Raw genomic sequence first — 17,459 nt, 5'->3', positions numbered from 1 at the left:
CTATATGACAAAGCTACTGATCTCAAAACTGCCTGGTATTGACACAAGAAGATAGACATATAGACCAATGGAACAGAACAGAGAACCCAGAAATCGACCCAAGCCATTATGCTCAATTAATATTTGACAAAGGAGGCAAGAGCATACAATGGAGTCAAGACAGTCTCTTCAATAAATGGTGTTGAGAAAATTGGACAGATACATGCAAAAACTGAAACTAGACCACCAACTTACACCATACACAAAAATAAACTCAAAGTGGACAAAGGACTTAAACGCAAGGCGGGAAACCATAAATATCTTAGAAGAATTCATAGGTAGCAAAATATCAGACATGTCATATCATTTCTGATACAGCTCCTAGGACAATGGAAACTAAGGAGAAAATAAACAAATTGGACTACATCAAAATAAAAAGCTTCTGCACAGCAAAAGAAACAATCAACAAAACAACAAGAAAGACCACTTCATGGGAGAACATATTTGCCAATGTTATATCCGATAAGGGCCTAATCCTCAAAATTTATAGGGAACACATACATCTTAATAAAAGGAAGATAAGCAATCTAATCAAAAAATGGGCAAAGGACTTAAATAGACACTTTTCAAAAGTGGACATACAGAAGGCCAAGTGACATATGAAAACATGCTCAAAGTCACTAATCACCTGAGAGATGCAAGTCAAAATGACAATGAGGTACCATCTCACACTTGTCAGAATGGCTATCATCAACAAATCAACAAACGACAAGTTCTGGTGAGGATGTGGAGAAATAGGAATCCTCATACACGGCTGGTGGGAATGGAGACTGGTGCAGCCACTGTGGAAAACAGTATGGAGTTTCCTCAAAAAATTAAAAATGAAACTCCCATTTGACCCAGTGATCCCACTTCTAGGAATATATCCCAAGAAATCAGAAAAACCAATCAGAAAAAACATGCACTCCTATGTTCATAGCAGCATGATTTACAATAGCTAAGATTTAGAAACAGCCTAAGTGCCCATCAGCATATGAGTGGATTAAAAAACTGTGGTACATCTACACAATGGAATACTATGCTGTTGTAAAAAAGAAAGAACTCTTACCATTCGCAACAGCATAGATGGACATGGAGAGCATAATGCAAAGTGAAATAAGCCAGTCAGAGAAAGATAAATATCACATGATCTCACTCATTTGTAAAATATAATGAACAACATAAACTGATGAACAAAAACAGATCCAGAGACAGAGAAGCATCAAACAGACTGTCAAACTTCAGATGGAAGGCAGGGGAGGGGTAAGAGATCAACCAAAGGATTTGTATGTATGCATATAAGCATAACGAATGGACACAGACACTAGGGGGGTGAGGGCATATGCTGGGGCATGGTGACGTCCGGGGAGAGGTCAATGGGGGGAAAAGGAGACATATGTAATGCTATATTTAATACTTTAAATAATAAAGAATTAAAAAAAAAACACTAAGATATATGTTAAAAAGCCTGTGTCTTTGTACACAGTAAATGCTTAGTAAGTATGGGGGGAATGGAGTTATTAAAGAAAGAGAAAGGAACTAAGGGAGGGATGTGGTCATTAAAGTGTTCTAGCCTGAAAGGTTAGGAAAATGCTTCTCTGACTACGGGACCCTGCTAAACAGCAGCAATTGTTATTTTTTAAATCACTCAATGCTGTAATACCACATCTGGTAATGGGAATTGCAGTAGTTAAAAAAAAAATAGCACCTATTCAAGATCTCTGCTGGGCATCTTCATTCAATCTTACACTGCAGGCCCAGGCAACAGGCTTGAAACCCTCCTGCTAGAGGTCATGGTAAAAATAATCCCTAAACTAAGCCAAATGGGTATATTCTAGATACTTAAAGTGTTTCATTAAAAAGAAAAGAAGGAAGAAAAGCTAGAATGGACAATATTTTCCCCAGGAGCCTTTTCAACACTTAATATAAAAAAATGCATCGAGTGCTATAAATATTAAAAGAAACAGTATGTGATATTGTCTGCAAAACTGAAAATTCAGTGAAAAAGGCATAAACAGAATTTGCAACGGAGAAAGAATAGCAACACCAAACTAGATCCATTATTCTCTTTAAAAACATTATGCTTAACATAAATTGTGACAAAGTTTAAAAATCATGTATCAGATTTCCAAATCGTTGGTCTTTTCATAGCAGGTATGAAATCATTTAGTGACAAAGTAAAGGATTTTAATCAATCATGGTAGACTAAAGTTACCACACATGTTGAGAACTCTTTCAAATTTCATTATAATCTGATGCTTATTTTGATACAATTCAGAGGACTGTATTATAAATATAAAAATGTCTTACAGTTTTGATAGTCAAACTTCACAGTAGGGCAGTATGTTTTATCTTCAGTGCTCACTCACAGTTCTGTGCTTCCTGATACAATTTGTTTTTTAAACACAGGAAATTTTATTTCCAGTGGCTTGTCATCTATTCTTAAGAATGGCAGTCAGAAGAAAAACAGCTATGCAGGCAAGATGTACAATCTTGCTGACGGCCTTTTCTTCATGGGCTAGGATGCTTATTACATGCCCAATTACAGAAGAAAACAGAGATCACTTACATGTAAAAGAGCAAAGATGAGTACGGAATTGCAAATAAGAATCACACATGGCTTCTCCCACAAAGGGAACTGATCCTGGCATTATTGCAAATAAAATGTTCATAATATCAATGAAATGGTATTTCTTTCAACAAAATACCTCAAACTAGATGTTAAGTCAGCAAAGAGCTGCAAATATTTATATACTTTCTACCTCCGACAAAATTTACATCTGAGAGAGCCTGAAAAAAAAAAAAAAAAGGAAATAACTAAAGAGCCACGAATCCTTCTTGGTCTTGGCTTACTATGCACATTTTTTAAATTCTTTTTTAAACTTAAAAAAAATATATATTTTTATTGATTTCAGAGAGGAAGGGAGAGGGAGAGATAGAAACATCAATGATGAGAGAGAATCATTGATCGACTGCCTCCTGCATGCCCCCTACTGGGGATCAAGCCTGCAACCCAGACATATGCCCTTGACTGGAATCGAACCTGGAACCCTTCAGTCCACAGGACGCTCTATCCACTGAGCCAAACCAGCTAGGGCTAAACTTTATTTTTATTGATGACACTATTACAGATGCCCTCATTCCCATCCCCTTAGCCGCCACCAACTATGCACGTTTTATTGTTAAATTTTTAAAATGTTTTTATTGACTTCAGTGAGAGAAAGGGAGAGGGAGAGAGAGATGGAAACATCAATGATGAGAGAATCATTGATCAACTGGCTCCTCAATGTCCCTCACCGGGGATCGAGCCTGCAACCTGGCATGTGCCCTGACTGGAAATCGACAGAGAAGAAAGGACCTCCTGGTTCATCAGTCAACACTCAACCACTGAGCCACACCAGCTGGGCACGTTTTAAATAAAAGCCTGTCTGTCTTCAAGCACCAAGAGGAAATTCACAACTAGTTCTCATTTCACATCAAGATAGAAATGGTAAAATAGAAAAACCAACACGGTATCTTCAGTTTCCGTGAGGTAAGTAAAACATATAGAAGAATTTATTTTTTTATATTTTCAGGCTTTTATGATTTTCACTTCATGTCTAACATTGCATCGAAAAGTATGACACATTTAATATTCTTGGCTTTTTTCTTCTATTAATGCTAGATGACTATAAAAATCATAATCATAGAAACACTTAGTTAAAATAATTATGAAAACATTTTATTATAAATTGTCTATGAGTGAATAATTCCAGAGTTTTATTTTTGATATTTCTAAGCAATGCAAGCATATTTTTAAATTGATGGTTAACTTGAGAGAAATGTATTTTTCAAACATTTGGGTGATTTTGAATTATCTATTATCTTTTAAATGTCCAGCCACTGAAATGTTAAACATATTTCAATCACTTAAGAAGGAAAGTTGGGAGTGACATTTATCAAGATGTCAGAATAGACAGACCTAGTACTCATCCCCCATAGAGACACTGACTTAACAACAATAATATATGATCCCACTTGTCTTCGCTCAGCGCCATGGCTTTATTCGGGCCCTGGTCATGTGCATTGCCACAGTCCCTTCCTAACTTAACTCTCTCCCCTTCCACCACCCTTCACAAGGCCTTCAAAGTCATCTTCTACAATATAAATTTTTTTGTCACTCTTCTGCTATGTAAAGGCCATCAATGACTCTCCATTCCAGCTCATTACTAAAAAGCTCATGAGAGCCTCTGTGCAGATGGTTTGCTGCTTCTAATGGTAAAACCACCTTGCTCCTAAGTCCCCACACTTCTGTGTGAGCCATTTCCCCTGCTTGGAACTAAGTATCTGCCTCACCTTCTCTCTGCCTGGTTTTATTCTCATTTGGGCATATGGCCTTTGCTACTTCAAAGTATAATGATTAAATGGTGAAATTATTTCAACAAAAATTTGGTGAACACCTCATAGTAGCAAGATTTTTCTGGCTCTGACATCCACAGTGGGGAACTTCTCCCAGCTCCTTCTGGCTGCACATTCATCTCCATGTCTTCCACTTACACTGTTGGTAATCATGATGGCAAAATGCCTTAAGCACTCATTTAATCATCAAAACTGTCTTGTTATAGAATAGTTGAAGAGATGCTCAAGGCCCTTAATAGGACAGACCCCTTGTTTCCTATATTGTTAAAAAATGAATATTGAGTGGACACTATTGAGTATACAGTCAACGTTAATAGGAAGTATGATGGGGAAGGATATAAAAATAAGGGGCATCTCAAGAACAGAGGTCAGAGTATCCTATAAGAGTTAAAAATGAACAAAGCAGAGTTACAGCTTTGCACACAATTTAAGATATGCAAAGAAAAAATTGTTTTTAAAATGTTTATGCTTGCTCTAATATTCCTTATCAACCCTACCCTGATGGACAAGAGTAAAAAACCTGATCATCTTACAAGCCCTATTTAGGGTATTCTTGATCTCTCTCCCTTCAGCAGCACTTTTGGGTAACAATGTATTTTGAGAACATGTTCATCTTTGAGATTCCCTCCCTCTTGTCAACATGTTCAGGCTCAGCACTGCACATTGCTGACCTGGCCCTTCCACAGCTGGTTTTGATACTGCAGACCCTCTGGAGGGTCATCCAGCCCCCCAGACCTGAGTATAGGCTCATCTCATCCTTCACAACAGTGGCCCCTGGCAGGTATGCTGGCCTATACTCTGTGTTAATCTGAGTTCTCAAGTAGAAATGCTGGGACCATGAGATAGATGTCTTCTAGGCCTTGCCAGAGCCAAACGGGGATGGGGAGCTCACTTGTGCCTTCTCTTTACCTAAACATGTTGCCCATTTTACTCTGCTGCCACTTGTCCTGTGTTAGCATAGGAAGCAGTGTCCCCCCCCCCCCCCCCAGAGTCGCACAGTATCTTCTGCTGTCCGCTTTTCCTTGTCTCTCTCAATGGCCACCTTCAGGATTATAGCTTCAGGAAAGTGAGGGGCCAGGATGATCCTGCTACTTGTTTCCTACACCTTTCTGCCCTTGCCCTACCCACGCTCGCCAGCAACTAGAAGACGCGGGCTTTCCTTTCTTTCCCTGTGGCAGGCTTCCTTATGAACTATCTCTGTTTGTCAAAGGCAGAATATTTTTTCTTTGCATTTTGCTGCAAATATCCTAAAGCTATACAAAATAAGTGGACACCTTTGCAGAGTAGGTGGAAGGTCTTATGCACAGACAACACTAGAGAAAAGGGTGGAAATGTAGTTCAAAAATACTAACCGTAAAAGAACAAAGTTGGAGAAAAACAGGACAAAAATATGAACCCACAGATAACACAACTTTAAGACTTACTATAAAGCTATGGTCATTAAGACAGTGTGGTATTAGGAAAAGAATAGACAAATAGATCAATGGAGCAGACAGGGAGCCCAGAAACAGACCCATATAAAGAGTCAACTGATCTTTGACAAAGGAGCAAAGGCAGTACAATGAGGCAAAGACAGTCCTTTCAACAAATGGCGCTGGAACAACTGAGCATTTACATGGAAATATAAAAATGAATCTAAACACCAACTTTATACCCTTCACAAAAATTAACTCAAAATGTATCATAGATCTAAAGGTAAGACAAAAAAACTATAAAACTCCTACAAGATAAAATACGAGAAAACCTAGATAACCTTGGGTTCAGTGACCTTTTTTAGATAAATACTAAAGGCACAATCCGTTAAAGAAATAATTGATAAACTCGATTTCATTAAAATTTAAAACTTCTGCTTTGAGAAAGACACTGTCAAGAGAATGAGAGAAGTCAAGCCACAGATTGGGAGAAAACATTTACAAAAGATAAAGAACTGGTATCTAAAATATACAAAGAACTCTTAGAATTCAACATGAAAACAAACTAAAAAACGGGCAAAGGCCTAAAAAGACACCTCATCAAAGAAGATAAACAGAAGGGAAATAAGAACATGAATAAATCCCCCCACATCAATATGTCACCAAGGACATGCAAATTAGAACAACAATGCGATATTACTACACGCTTATTGGAATGGCCAAAATCCAGAATGCTGCCGACATCAAACTCTGACAAGGATGTGGAACAAGAAGAACTGTCCTTCACTGTGGTAGGAATGCATAATGGCACAGCCACTTTGGAAGACAGTTTGGCAGTTTCTTTAAAATACTAAACATACTCTTACCATAAAAGCCAGCAATCACACTCTTTGGACTTTACCCAAAGGAGTTGAAAACTTAGGTCTATACAAAAACCTGTACAGGGGTATTTTTATAGTTGCTATTTTTATAGCAGCTTTATTCATAATTGCCCAAACTTGGAAGTAGCCAAGCTGTCCTTCAGTAGATGAATGGATAAATAAACTGTGCTACACCCAGACAATGATATATTATTCAGTGCTATCAAGCCATGAAAAGACATAGAGGAACCCTAGATGCATATTACTAAGTGAAGGAAAATCTGAAAAGACTACATGCTGGATGAATTCAACTATATGACATGCCGAAAAAGGCAAAACTATGAAGACAGAATAAAAAAGATCAGTGATTGCCAGGGGTTGGGGCAGAAGTGGGGGAGGGATGAATAGGCAGAGCATGGAGGATTTTTAGGGCAGTGAAACTACTCTATGATACCATAATGATGGATCCATGTCATGATACATTTATCCAAACCACAGAATGCACAACACAAAGGGTGAACCCTAATGTAAACTATGGACTTCTGATGATTATGATGTGTCCATGTAGGTTCATCGGCTGTAGCAAAAGTAACCCCTCAGGTGCAGGATGTCGGTAACTGTGGAGGCTATGCGTGTGTGGTGGCAGAGGATGTATGGGAAATCTCTGCAGCTTTCTCTCAATTTTGCCAAGAACCTAAATTTCTCTGGGAAAAAAATAGTCTTCAAAAATACATTAACCCTGTTACATATAAAGAAAACAAAGAAACAGAATCACTCCCAGGGCAGAAGCCTTGACTAAGTGTTAAGACACTTAAAGGGAAAAATGTATAAGTCCAAAGGAAGTTGATGAGCTATGAAAGTCATGACATCACAAAATCCCACTAAGTACTGCTGTGTGAGTTCTTTGTGAGGAAAGAGTAACATCGGCTGATGACATTCAATATGTGAATCACATCCTGCTCAAACTGTTAGGATTAGCGAGCAACTCTCTAATTACAATTTGGCTTCTTTTTTCTTAGAGAGAGCTAGTCATCTTGACATGACCACTCTAGTTCACATGGTTCTTAATATGAATAAAAGAATGTGAACTCTGATTTATATATGTCTCTTTCATATATGACTCTCAGCCTGGGGAAAGAACTCCCTGATTTAATAAAATGAGGTCTTGAGCCTATACAGCTGAGGCCCAGAGGTGGTACTGGGGTTAATTCACAAAGATGGAAACTGTCTTGTGAGGTGTTTGTCTTCTGAGAAAACTTGACCTTGCCTAAGGCCTTTCTCCTTCAGTCTCCTCCAGAGCTATCTTAGAGTCAGAGGTAAGATAATGAAATCCAATATCATTGTAAATGGCTAAGTCAGTTAGATGCTACTCATTCTATTGAATTCCATTCCAAATAGGAGACTGGCCTTACATAATGAAGTAGGAATGACAGATAAGGTTTCCCCCCCCCCCCCTTTCTTCATTATCATAAAAATTTCTATTTTGGGCCTTAGGTATTTTTAGAAATTCCATTCACTAATGTAAAAAGTTGTAATAATAATGATGACTTCCATGACAATTCTTTTGAGGAATAACATACTTAATGCCTATTGCTCTGCCAAATTTTACTGGGTGTGAATGTTCTCTAGCAGTGGTTGTAGACTCTCTTATGTGAAGGGTAAGTGAACAAACTGGAAAAGGGAAAATTATCGCAAGTAAAACCCAAAGTCCTCCCAATGCCTAGTGCTGTGACCTCATCTCCTATGATTCTCCCCCTTGCTTACTGCTGCAATCACGCAGTCCTCTTCGCTGTTCTTTGAACAAACAAAACTTTTCCTTTTTTCTGAAACACTTCCCCCCACCCCCCAGATATAGGAATGCCTACCTCCTCTCTTTAAGTCTTTGCCCAAATGTCACTTGCTCAATGATGCCTGATCTTACCTGCTATTTAAAATCACAATTTGTCTCTCTCCTCCAGCACTCCCTACTTCTTCCAACCCTGCAACAGGGTCTGGACCCCAGCCTTAAGCAGAACCTGGAAGAGCTGGGAAGCAGAACCTGCAGCAGAGGGAAGGAGTTTCATAGATCACTGGTTTTATACGCAAGTTCAAGAACCACTATCCTAAACTCTCAATCACTGAAATATTCAAGTAAAGACAAAGACCACCATGTGTCAAAGATGTTTAGGGAGAAATGTTTGTATCTGTGCTCCAGACAAAGGCTGGGCTTGATTGTACTATTTTATCAGATTAGTTTCGAGATTGATTAAGATATTGTATTTTGTGCTATATTATTTAGAAGATGTTAATTTTACTTTCCATCAGACTCTGCTATGAGGTTGGTATTTATGAATTTTAAGAGGAATAGGAATACAGCTCTAAGAAGAATTAACACTTAACACCTTTGTGGAAGCCTCATTATACATATATAGGTTGGAAATTTCTGATTTACTTTGTAAGGAAGCCATTGTTATTTCATGTAATGAAGATAATTGGCAATTTACTCTTAATTGTGTTAAGAATCAATAACAGGACTTCTGAATAAGCAACCCATAATTCAAAAGAGGGTGGAAGTCAGGTTAATAATCTAATTTGATATTCAATATTAAACTGAATATTCTCTTTTCATACATGAAGCAGTATATAATGTGTAAAATATATTTTCACTATGAAATGAATAAATCAATTTCAGAAAAATGGCAGGTTGCCTTTTAAATAGTGACTTAGCAGGTGTAAAGTGAAATTAAATCATAATAAAATGACAAACAAAAACATGACATTAGCAACCATACAACATTCATCAGACCTTTAGCAACCACACTCCTCTCCCAAACCCGTGAGGCCCTTAGCTTTGCCCTCTGGTGGATAAAAGGATCAGAAAATTCATTTCTCTCTTCTCCAGTTGGATATGATTACCTAGGTTGAATTTAATTCACAACTCTCTACAGAGAAGTTTTTTTTCTTTTGTTTAGAAAGCTATTTTAAATTAATCTGTTTGGTAGGGTTTTGTTTTTTTTTTTGTATTTTCCATGATGGCATAAATTTGTGTGAAAAGTATTGTAAAACAATTAGCTTTATGAGAAAAATAGTCACATGTGTGTCTTACCATATTTGAGTATATCTCCCTGATATACTTTGGATGAAAATGAGCATACCAAGTATTTTGCTTGCCCAGCCGGTGTTGCTCAGTGGTTGAGCATCTGCCCATGAACTCTGAGGTCATAGTTTGATTCCCGATCAGGACACATGCCCAGGCTGTGGGCTCAATCCCCAGTGTGGGGCATACCGGAGGCAGCCAATCAGTGATTCTCTCTTATCATTGATATTTCTATTTCTTTCTCCCTCTCCCTTCCTCTCTCTGAGGTCAATAAAAATATTTTTAAAAAGAATTGGTTAGTTTAAAACTTTATAAATCTACAATAGCACTTTTATTGTGTGATCCTTAGTTTTAAGCCCTTTGCCAAAGTAAGTACAAAATAAAATTTAAAAAAACCCTCAAAGGGACACTTACCTGCCTCACAATTTTCAGTCACAATTCCTTTATACAGACGGCGGCTGAAGGACATCTTTACATCCTCTCCTTCCATGTGAACAATCAAGAGACCAATGGCTGTCCTAGCTGGGACCCCTTGGTCCATAACTTTAAGCTGCAGCCAGATCGGAAAATATTCTGAAGATGGATTTTGCTGAAGGTGAATCTCTCCTGTATATTTATTAATAGAAAAGACTGAGTGGGTCTCTGCAAAACTAAAAATGACAGTTCCATTGGGCCCCAAGTCTGGATCATTGGCTCTCAGAATGGCAGTCGTCTGGTTGATAGGTGACTGAGGGGAAAGAAAAATATCTAAGGGGTTCTGTTCCCAAACTGGATCATTGTCATTAACATCAGTGACATGCACTTTTATCATTACTGTGGTGCTTCTTGAGTCCTGGACGCTACAGTCTCTGGCCACAGCCCGAAATAAATATTGAGATCTGGCTTCTCGGTCGAGGGCGTGGCCAGTTCTCAAAATGCCTGCCACGGGATCGATGGTGAAGGCACCAGCAGCCTCATCTGTCAGGAAATACTCAGTTTGCCCATTCAGGCCTTCATCCTTGTCCACAGCGGACAGCACAAGAACCACTGTTCCCACGTCAGCATCTTCTCTCACGAAGGACTGGTACTGAAGCATGGGGAAGGAAGGGCTGTGGTCATTGTCATCCAAGACTCTAACTTGCAACTGCACTAGAGAGCTTCTCGGGGGGTCCCCCAGATCAGAGCACAGGATGACAAGGGCAAAATTGTTGACTTGCTCTCGGTCCAAAGCACGAGTGGTTGAGAGTTCTCCTGACGTTTCATTAATAGAAAAGTACTCATCAGTATTGCCATCTATTAAAGAAAACAAATTCAAAGTTCACTCGAGTTAAAAAAAAAAAAGTAGCAGCCCTTGGCTAGCAATATACACACACATATATTCACTGATTCGTTCACTCAATAAATATTTATTTCCTGATTACTACATTGTAGTGCTTTTGTAAGTACTGAGGCTATAACAGTGAACACGAATGATGAAGCTTCTATTATTGGAGATAAACAAATTATATAATTCAATATGTATCTTAATTCAATCAATAATTTGAACACTTGCTTTAACTGATTTGTATGATTTTTGTATATGTGCGTGTATAACGTTTATATTCATATATTTTTCCTCTTGGGAGGATGAAAATGTATGTTTTATTTGAAATGAAACAACAGTTGGCAGGGATAAGAAACAGGATATAATGTCCATTTTTATATTCCAATCAAAGATTAACAGATTGACAAGCCCTGGCCAGGTAGCTCTGTTGGTTAGAGCATTGTCCCAATATGCTAAGAGGTTGTGGGTTTGATCCCCCATCAGGACACATACAAGAATTAACCAAATAATGTATAAATAAGTGGAACAACAAATCTCTCTCTCTCTCTTTCTCTCTCTCTCTGATAATTAAAAAAAAAATAAATGCAAAAAATTTTACAAATTGATAACAGTAATTTTCACAAACATTACTCACTACAGATTGTATGCCATTTATACAACAACAATAGTTCTTCTACTTTTCCATGGCACCTTGTGCATGAATCATAACACTTCTGTTAGTGGGACACTTGTCTATTTCTTCCATAACATAAACAAGGAGGATGTTTCATTCATCTCTATATCCTTCAAAAAAATATTTCCTTTACTACTGTCCCTGGTACTAAGTGGAATGTAAGTTAAAGCTGAACACAGGACAAAAAGCTTTCAAAGATATTTGAAAGTTACCCTGAGCATTAGTCAGGAAAAATGTGGTTCAATGACTTGCTGGACATATTCTTGAATGGTCGGCCAATTTTTGGTTGAGGGGCATATTTTTGGATGAGGCACACTATTCCCAATAATGTGGGAAGTTATCGGAATCCACCAGAGGCATATGGGGAAGAAGTGGATGGGCACTCAGAAAACACAACAGCCAGAGGTAGTGCTGGAGGCTGAGGAGAAGGGACTTGCATTTGTATTTATTCACAAGACATGGTTAATTTGTACCCAATATAGGCCAGAAAGACTACATTTCTGTGGGGTTTGTGGTTAATAAAGCAATTCATTCACTCAGTATCAATTTAAGGAACACCTGTCATGTACCAAGTATGTGCTGGATGCTGGAATAGGAGGAGATTAGGACACGATCCCAGCCTCCAAGAGTTTATAGTTCAGAGGAAATGTGGGTCAGGACTTGGACATTAAAGTGTGGTGTGAAAATCATACACACAGGACACTAGGGAGCACAGGGGAAGAGTACACAGTCCTGTGTTAGGATGTTCAAGATATGCTAACTCCTAAAGGGGAGGAAGACAGGCTGCAAATTTCAAAGACAGGGAAGAGGAGGAGGAAGAGGGAAGAGCCTGTGTGAAGTCCTAGGAGTAGGAGAAATTAATAGTTGCAAATGTTTTAGTGAACACGTGGTCCCCTAGGTATTTAAATGTCAAGGGTATGGAGAGGGTTGGCCATGGATTTCAGAGGTAAGCAAGGGGTCTAATCATGAAGTGCTCTGTGTACACTGATGAAGGGTCTATACTTTAGGGTCCATGGGGAGTCCTTAAAGGACTGCAGGCAGGAAAGTGTTAGGAATCACATTTCTGTTTTAGAATGAGTACTGGACAACAGTGTCAAAGCTTAAATAGAATATAGGAGGTTCGGCAATTACTATGGTAATCGACTTGAGCAATGAGGAGGTTCTGAAATCATATGTGTATAGAGGAAGTGGACATATTCCAAAAATATTAAGGAGGAACAAATAAGGAGTAAGGAAGACTTCATGATGGGCTTAGGTGAAAGACAAGAGTGTCTAGACCAGTGCTCTTTACAGTGAGGTCTGAGTGCTCCCAGGCTTATAGGAAGCTTTCCAAGGAGTACCTAGGAACGGGTAGTTTTAAGGTGACTTCCAGAAGCTCAGTTTATATATCCTCATTCCTAAAATTGTTCTGCCTAATCACCTAGGATCATGCGGGCTTGCCTTTCCCACATTTGTTTTTGCCGTCACCCTTCTTTCGGATTATAAAAGAAAGGCTCACTTCTCACCCATCCTAACCTGACCAAGGCGTACCACCCCAAAATGTAAAACCTCCTGCCAAGCACAGGGGCATTCCCAATGTTGGCGTTCGGTGCAGAAACAGTGACTGACTTTCATGCCTGGGGAATGCATCCTTTCATAGTTGGGCGGGATCTTTGCGATGAACTAAATTGTAGGACCTATTCAAGTTTCTAAGTCGTAAAATAAAAATAAAAATAAAGATAAATCATTGATATAGCATTATATAACTCAGAAACATTACTGTTCTACCAATAATCCTTCTCCCATGTAAAAAATGTGAACAAGCATTTTCAGTGCTTACATGTGTAACAAGATTCTTTTAAGGGCAAGTTGAGCAAAAACAGCTGATGACCACCAGCAGAGACTGTAGGAGAAGCCAGACCATAATGGGGGAATGAGAAGGAGGTGCTGCTAAGTTTGTTTTTGGACACTCTGATAATCCGATGCTGTTGTATATAACGATTTGGGCCCTTGAGGCTGCCAGGAAAAACTGAAACAATTTGAATTGGGAGGAAGACGGGTAAGTGGATATCCTGGGGTTAAAAAAAAGATTACTGGGTGTCCAATGTGGCTTTGACATTAGAGTTACCTTCCACCTTCACCATCTTTCAGCTACTTTAACACACTGAATTTTTTACGTGGTTCTTGGTGTATGTGTGTGTGTTTCTTAGAATTTTCCTTGAACTAATATAACATCTTTTTAGTTTGTTAATTAATTAATGAGTTAAATACATTTCTTTGGCAGTCATTAATTTTATATTTATATGAGAGTCATTTACTTGACTTAAAAAAATCCATTAGTGGCCTGACATCTAGGGTGCAGATAAAGATTGGGAGATATTGGGGTACCAGTGGTAGCTGAAGACAGGGACTAGGTGAAATGATACAATAAGAGTACATCTATGAGACAAGAAAAAGGGTACCCCGGTAAGCACAAAAGATCCCGGAAACTCCAACAAGTCAGAGGACCACCAGGAGAACAGAGACATTGGGAAGGCTTGTCTAAAGATTAGGGAGAAAGTGGCTTTCAGAAGTCAAGGTCAGATCAAGTGTCCAGGGCCTGATGCATGAAGGCATAAAGCAGTACAATGAAATTAAGAACTGAAAAGGATCCATGGGGTTTAGCAACAAGAACCTTAGTGTCTTTTGCAAAGACAGTTTCAACCGAGTGACTTCCGTGCAACATGTTGCAATGAACTAAGGAATGAAAATGAGGTAAAGACACAGAAAACAGAGTGCAGATGATTTTAAGATGCTTAATTGTTAAGACAAATAGATCCTGAGTAAAGGGATACATCTGAGGGGGAATGTTTTTCAAGATGGAAAAGACTGGTAAAAAGTGATGGGAAAGCCAATAGAAGGAGAAAAGTTGGCAATTCAGGAAAAAGAAGTGAATGGACACAAGGAACGTCCCTGATTCTATAGATGGAGACAGGTGGCAGTCTGGAAAGTGTTTGTAATTGGTCCTCACCAAGATAAATACAGAAATTGAGAGTAAGCATTTAGAAAATTTTATAGCAGCTCAAGAGAATAATTTTATGCCTGCGGATTACAATAATAGTTCTTAAAAATTGTGGTTTGCATTTTGCATGTCTCTGATTTTCCCCCCCAGTAACTTATTCTTATTGTATTTTATAAAAGTATCAGTCACAAAATATTGAAATTAAAAAAATATAAACCTTGGCCCTTAACCACAGATAGTTTGAGACGTTTTAGAAAAGTGAAGTTTACAGAGGAGGAAAATATCCCCCACTGCAACAGGAGGGGAAGAGAAAAGGATTGGGCTTGCTGATATAAGTTACTTGCAGGAAGTATTATTCTGTGGATGGCAGTATAGTACCTTATCCTGAGGAAATAATATAAATATTGTTCAGCACAGAACTTTTATAATAGTAGGACTTTTCAATAAAAAGGAATGAGTGAAATAAATGTTATGCATATGTATATGAAATATCATTAGAAATGTGTACTCATTGACATGAAAGATTTACAGAGTATGTTAGCTTAAAAAATGAAGAAACAGACTAGCACATATAAATTATTCAATACATTTAAAATTGGTGTCTGTGTTCCCTAGACTCATGGAAAAGTGTTTGCCACAATACCAAATGAGTTATCTCTGCATGACATAAGACTTTTTGTGTTATTACTTTTGTTTTGTTTTTTTAAATAAATTGTATATATATTCTACAACAATTACATATCATTTTATAATCAGGGGTAAAGACAATCAAACTGTTTTCATTTTGCAGTACAATGGGTGCTACAAAGAAAATGTAGACTGGTTATAGAATTTTTACCACATAGAGAGTAATCGCTTCCAGAAGCCAGTCTTAAAACTATGTTCACAAAACCTTAGCACAGCTTCTCCACATCAGAAGCATTATTCTCTCCTCACCTCCTACCACTCCACGTCTTCTCTGATGCCTGCTAAAAAGCTGACTCTTCAATCACTCTTTTTTTAGGTGAGTAAGATATGGCTCTCTCAAGCTGACTGTGCTGATGCGGAAGTTATTCTGTCAGAAATCCTTATGCCTCCGATCCAAAGGGGCCATATCACAAAATCATCTGCTAGAGGAGAAGTTCCTAAAGACTGCGACCCACAGGGTATGTTGTAGATCTGAGGTGTTACATTGATATTCAGATCTTGGAATTGTTTGCCCACTTATGTGTTCTAAGTCCTTCTAGAAAGACCTGAAAAAAGTCTGAATTGCTCAAAATATTAAAAATACGTGATTATAAGAGAGAAACAAAAGTAGGGAGGAAAAAGTTATCTGTCCATCTGTACATCCACTGATGTTAAATAATTTAGGGCACTAAAATGCATTGCCCTATAGAAAAATTTATTAAGAGTACTTGGCAGCAGATTATTTTAAAATATATTTTTATTGATTTTTTTACAGAGAGGAAGGGAGAGAGATAGAGAGTTAGAAACATTGAGAGAGAAAGAAACATCGATCAGCTTTGGCAGCAGATTTTTAAAGAATTTGGAGGGCAGTGGTTCCAAATGGCTGTCGGAAGGAGTGGAGAGAATGCCCAGGGCGCCAATCTGTTCTTACTGGGTGTGTAGGCATTCCAATAGATATCAAATACAAAATAATCACCATGCAGTGTGTGTCAACTGGGTTAGTACCCTGGGGGGAATTTTAATAATAAAAACACTTACCAATTATATGATACTTGACAGCTCCATTATTGCCAGTATCCATATCGAAGGCCAAAACAGTGTAGACAACCCCTGGCTCTTGGTTTTCCAGAACCTCAATGTCATGGGCGGGGACAATGATCTTCGGAGCATGGTCATTTTCATCTTCCACAGTACAGAGAACGGTGGTGGTGCCGGACAAGGAAGGGACTCCTCCATCTCGAACAAGGACTGACAAGGAATAAAAAATGGCACAGAGTGTGGCCACGGATTCAAACCTAAAATGCACTGCGCTAACTAGACAGCATCAGACCAAACTGACAGGTAGCCCTGGCTCAATTATGTTTTCTTTAAAGACCCCCTACTGAAATGTAAAAGTTCAGCACTGAACTTTCTCCTGCCCATTTTTGTTTGTTTGTTCAGCAGAGTCAAGGGATCCCTTACCTCGGAGGGTGAGGACTTCCTGAACTTCTCTGTCAAGTGTTGTGGCTGTCACCACCTCGCCAGTGTCAGCATTTATCTCAAACAGCCCAGACGATGCACCCGGCATGATTTCAAACTGAAGCTTAGAATTGATTCCTTATGGAAAACAAAAAATTAGCGATTATCCCTTTGGAATCCATTCTTCTGTTTTCCCATTCTTTTTCCTATGAACGTGTTAGGTGATGGATGAAAAGGGCAAAATGCTTAAACAACCTTCAAATTAAGGTTAAAACACACACACACACACACACACACACACACACACACACACACCAAAACAACTCTGTTGCCTGTCCTTGCTAAATAAAAGCCTCGTGACCTGAAATGCTTGATTTTCAAGTCATGAGACTTCCTCAGAGTAAATGCTTACTATCTTTTCCCTCCCATAAAAATTTCTTGTGAGTATGCAACTCTACAACATATTTCTAATTATTCCTTCTAATACCCCTTGTGACTTAGTGACATAATTGTAGGTTTGCAGGGACAGTTTCGGTAGATTGATATAGGGAAGCATGGGATTTGGTTGGAAAGTCTGTAAGGAGGAATCTCCAAAAGATTGGGGGCCTCTAAGAG

General features: G+C 38.5%; 1 protein-coding gene across 1 annotated transcript in view; it reads right to left on the bottom strand.

Moving 5' to 3' along the window:
- Positions 1 to 17,459, bottom strand: part of DCHS2 (dachsous cadherin-related 2) — a 191,308-nt gene that overhangs the window by 25,157 nt on the left and 148,692 nt on the right. The window contains exons 11-13 of the mRNA XM_059697793.1: positions 16,848 to 16,982; positions 16,425 to 16,634; positions 10,179 to 11,036 (exon numbers count right to left, since the gene is read on the bottom strand). Coding sequence (XP_059553776.1) covers positions 10,179 to 11,036; positions 16,425 to 16,634; positions 16,848 to 16,982 — 1,203 coding nt within the window. The remainder of the gene's footprint in view (positions 1 to 10,178; positions 11,037 to 16,424; positions 16,635 to 16,847; positions 16,983 to 17,459) is intronic.

The sequence above is a fragment of the Myotis daubentonii genome, chromosome 5 (assembly GCF_963259705.1).
Source record: "Myotis daubentonii chromosome 5, mMyoDau2.1, whole genome shotgun sequence".
NCBI classification, from domain to species: domain Eukaryota; kingdom Metazoa; phylum Chordata; class Mammalia; order Chiroptera; family Vespertilionidae; genus Myotis; species Myotis daubentonii.
This window is presented reverse-complemented; position numbering and strand designations above follow the sequence as displayed.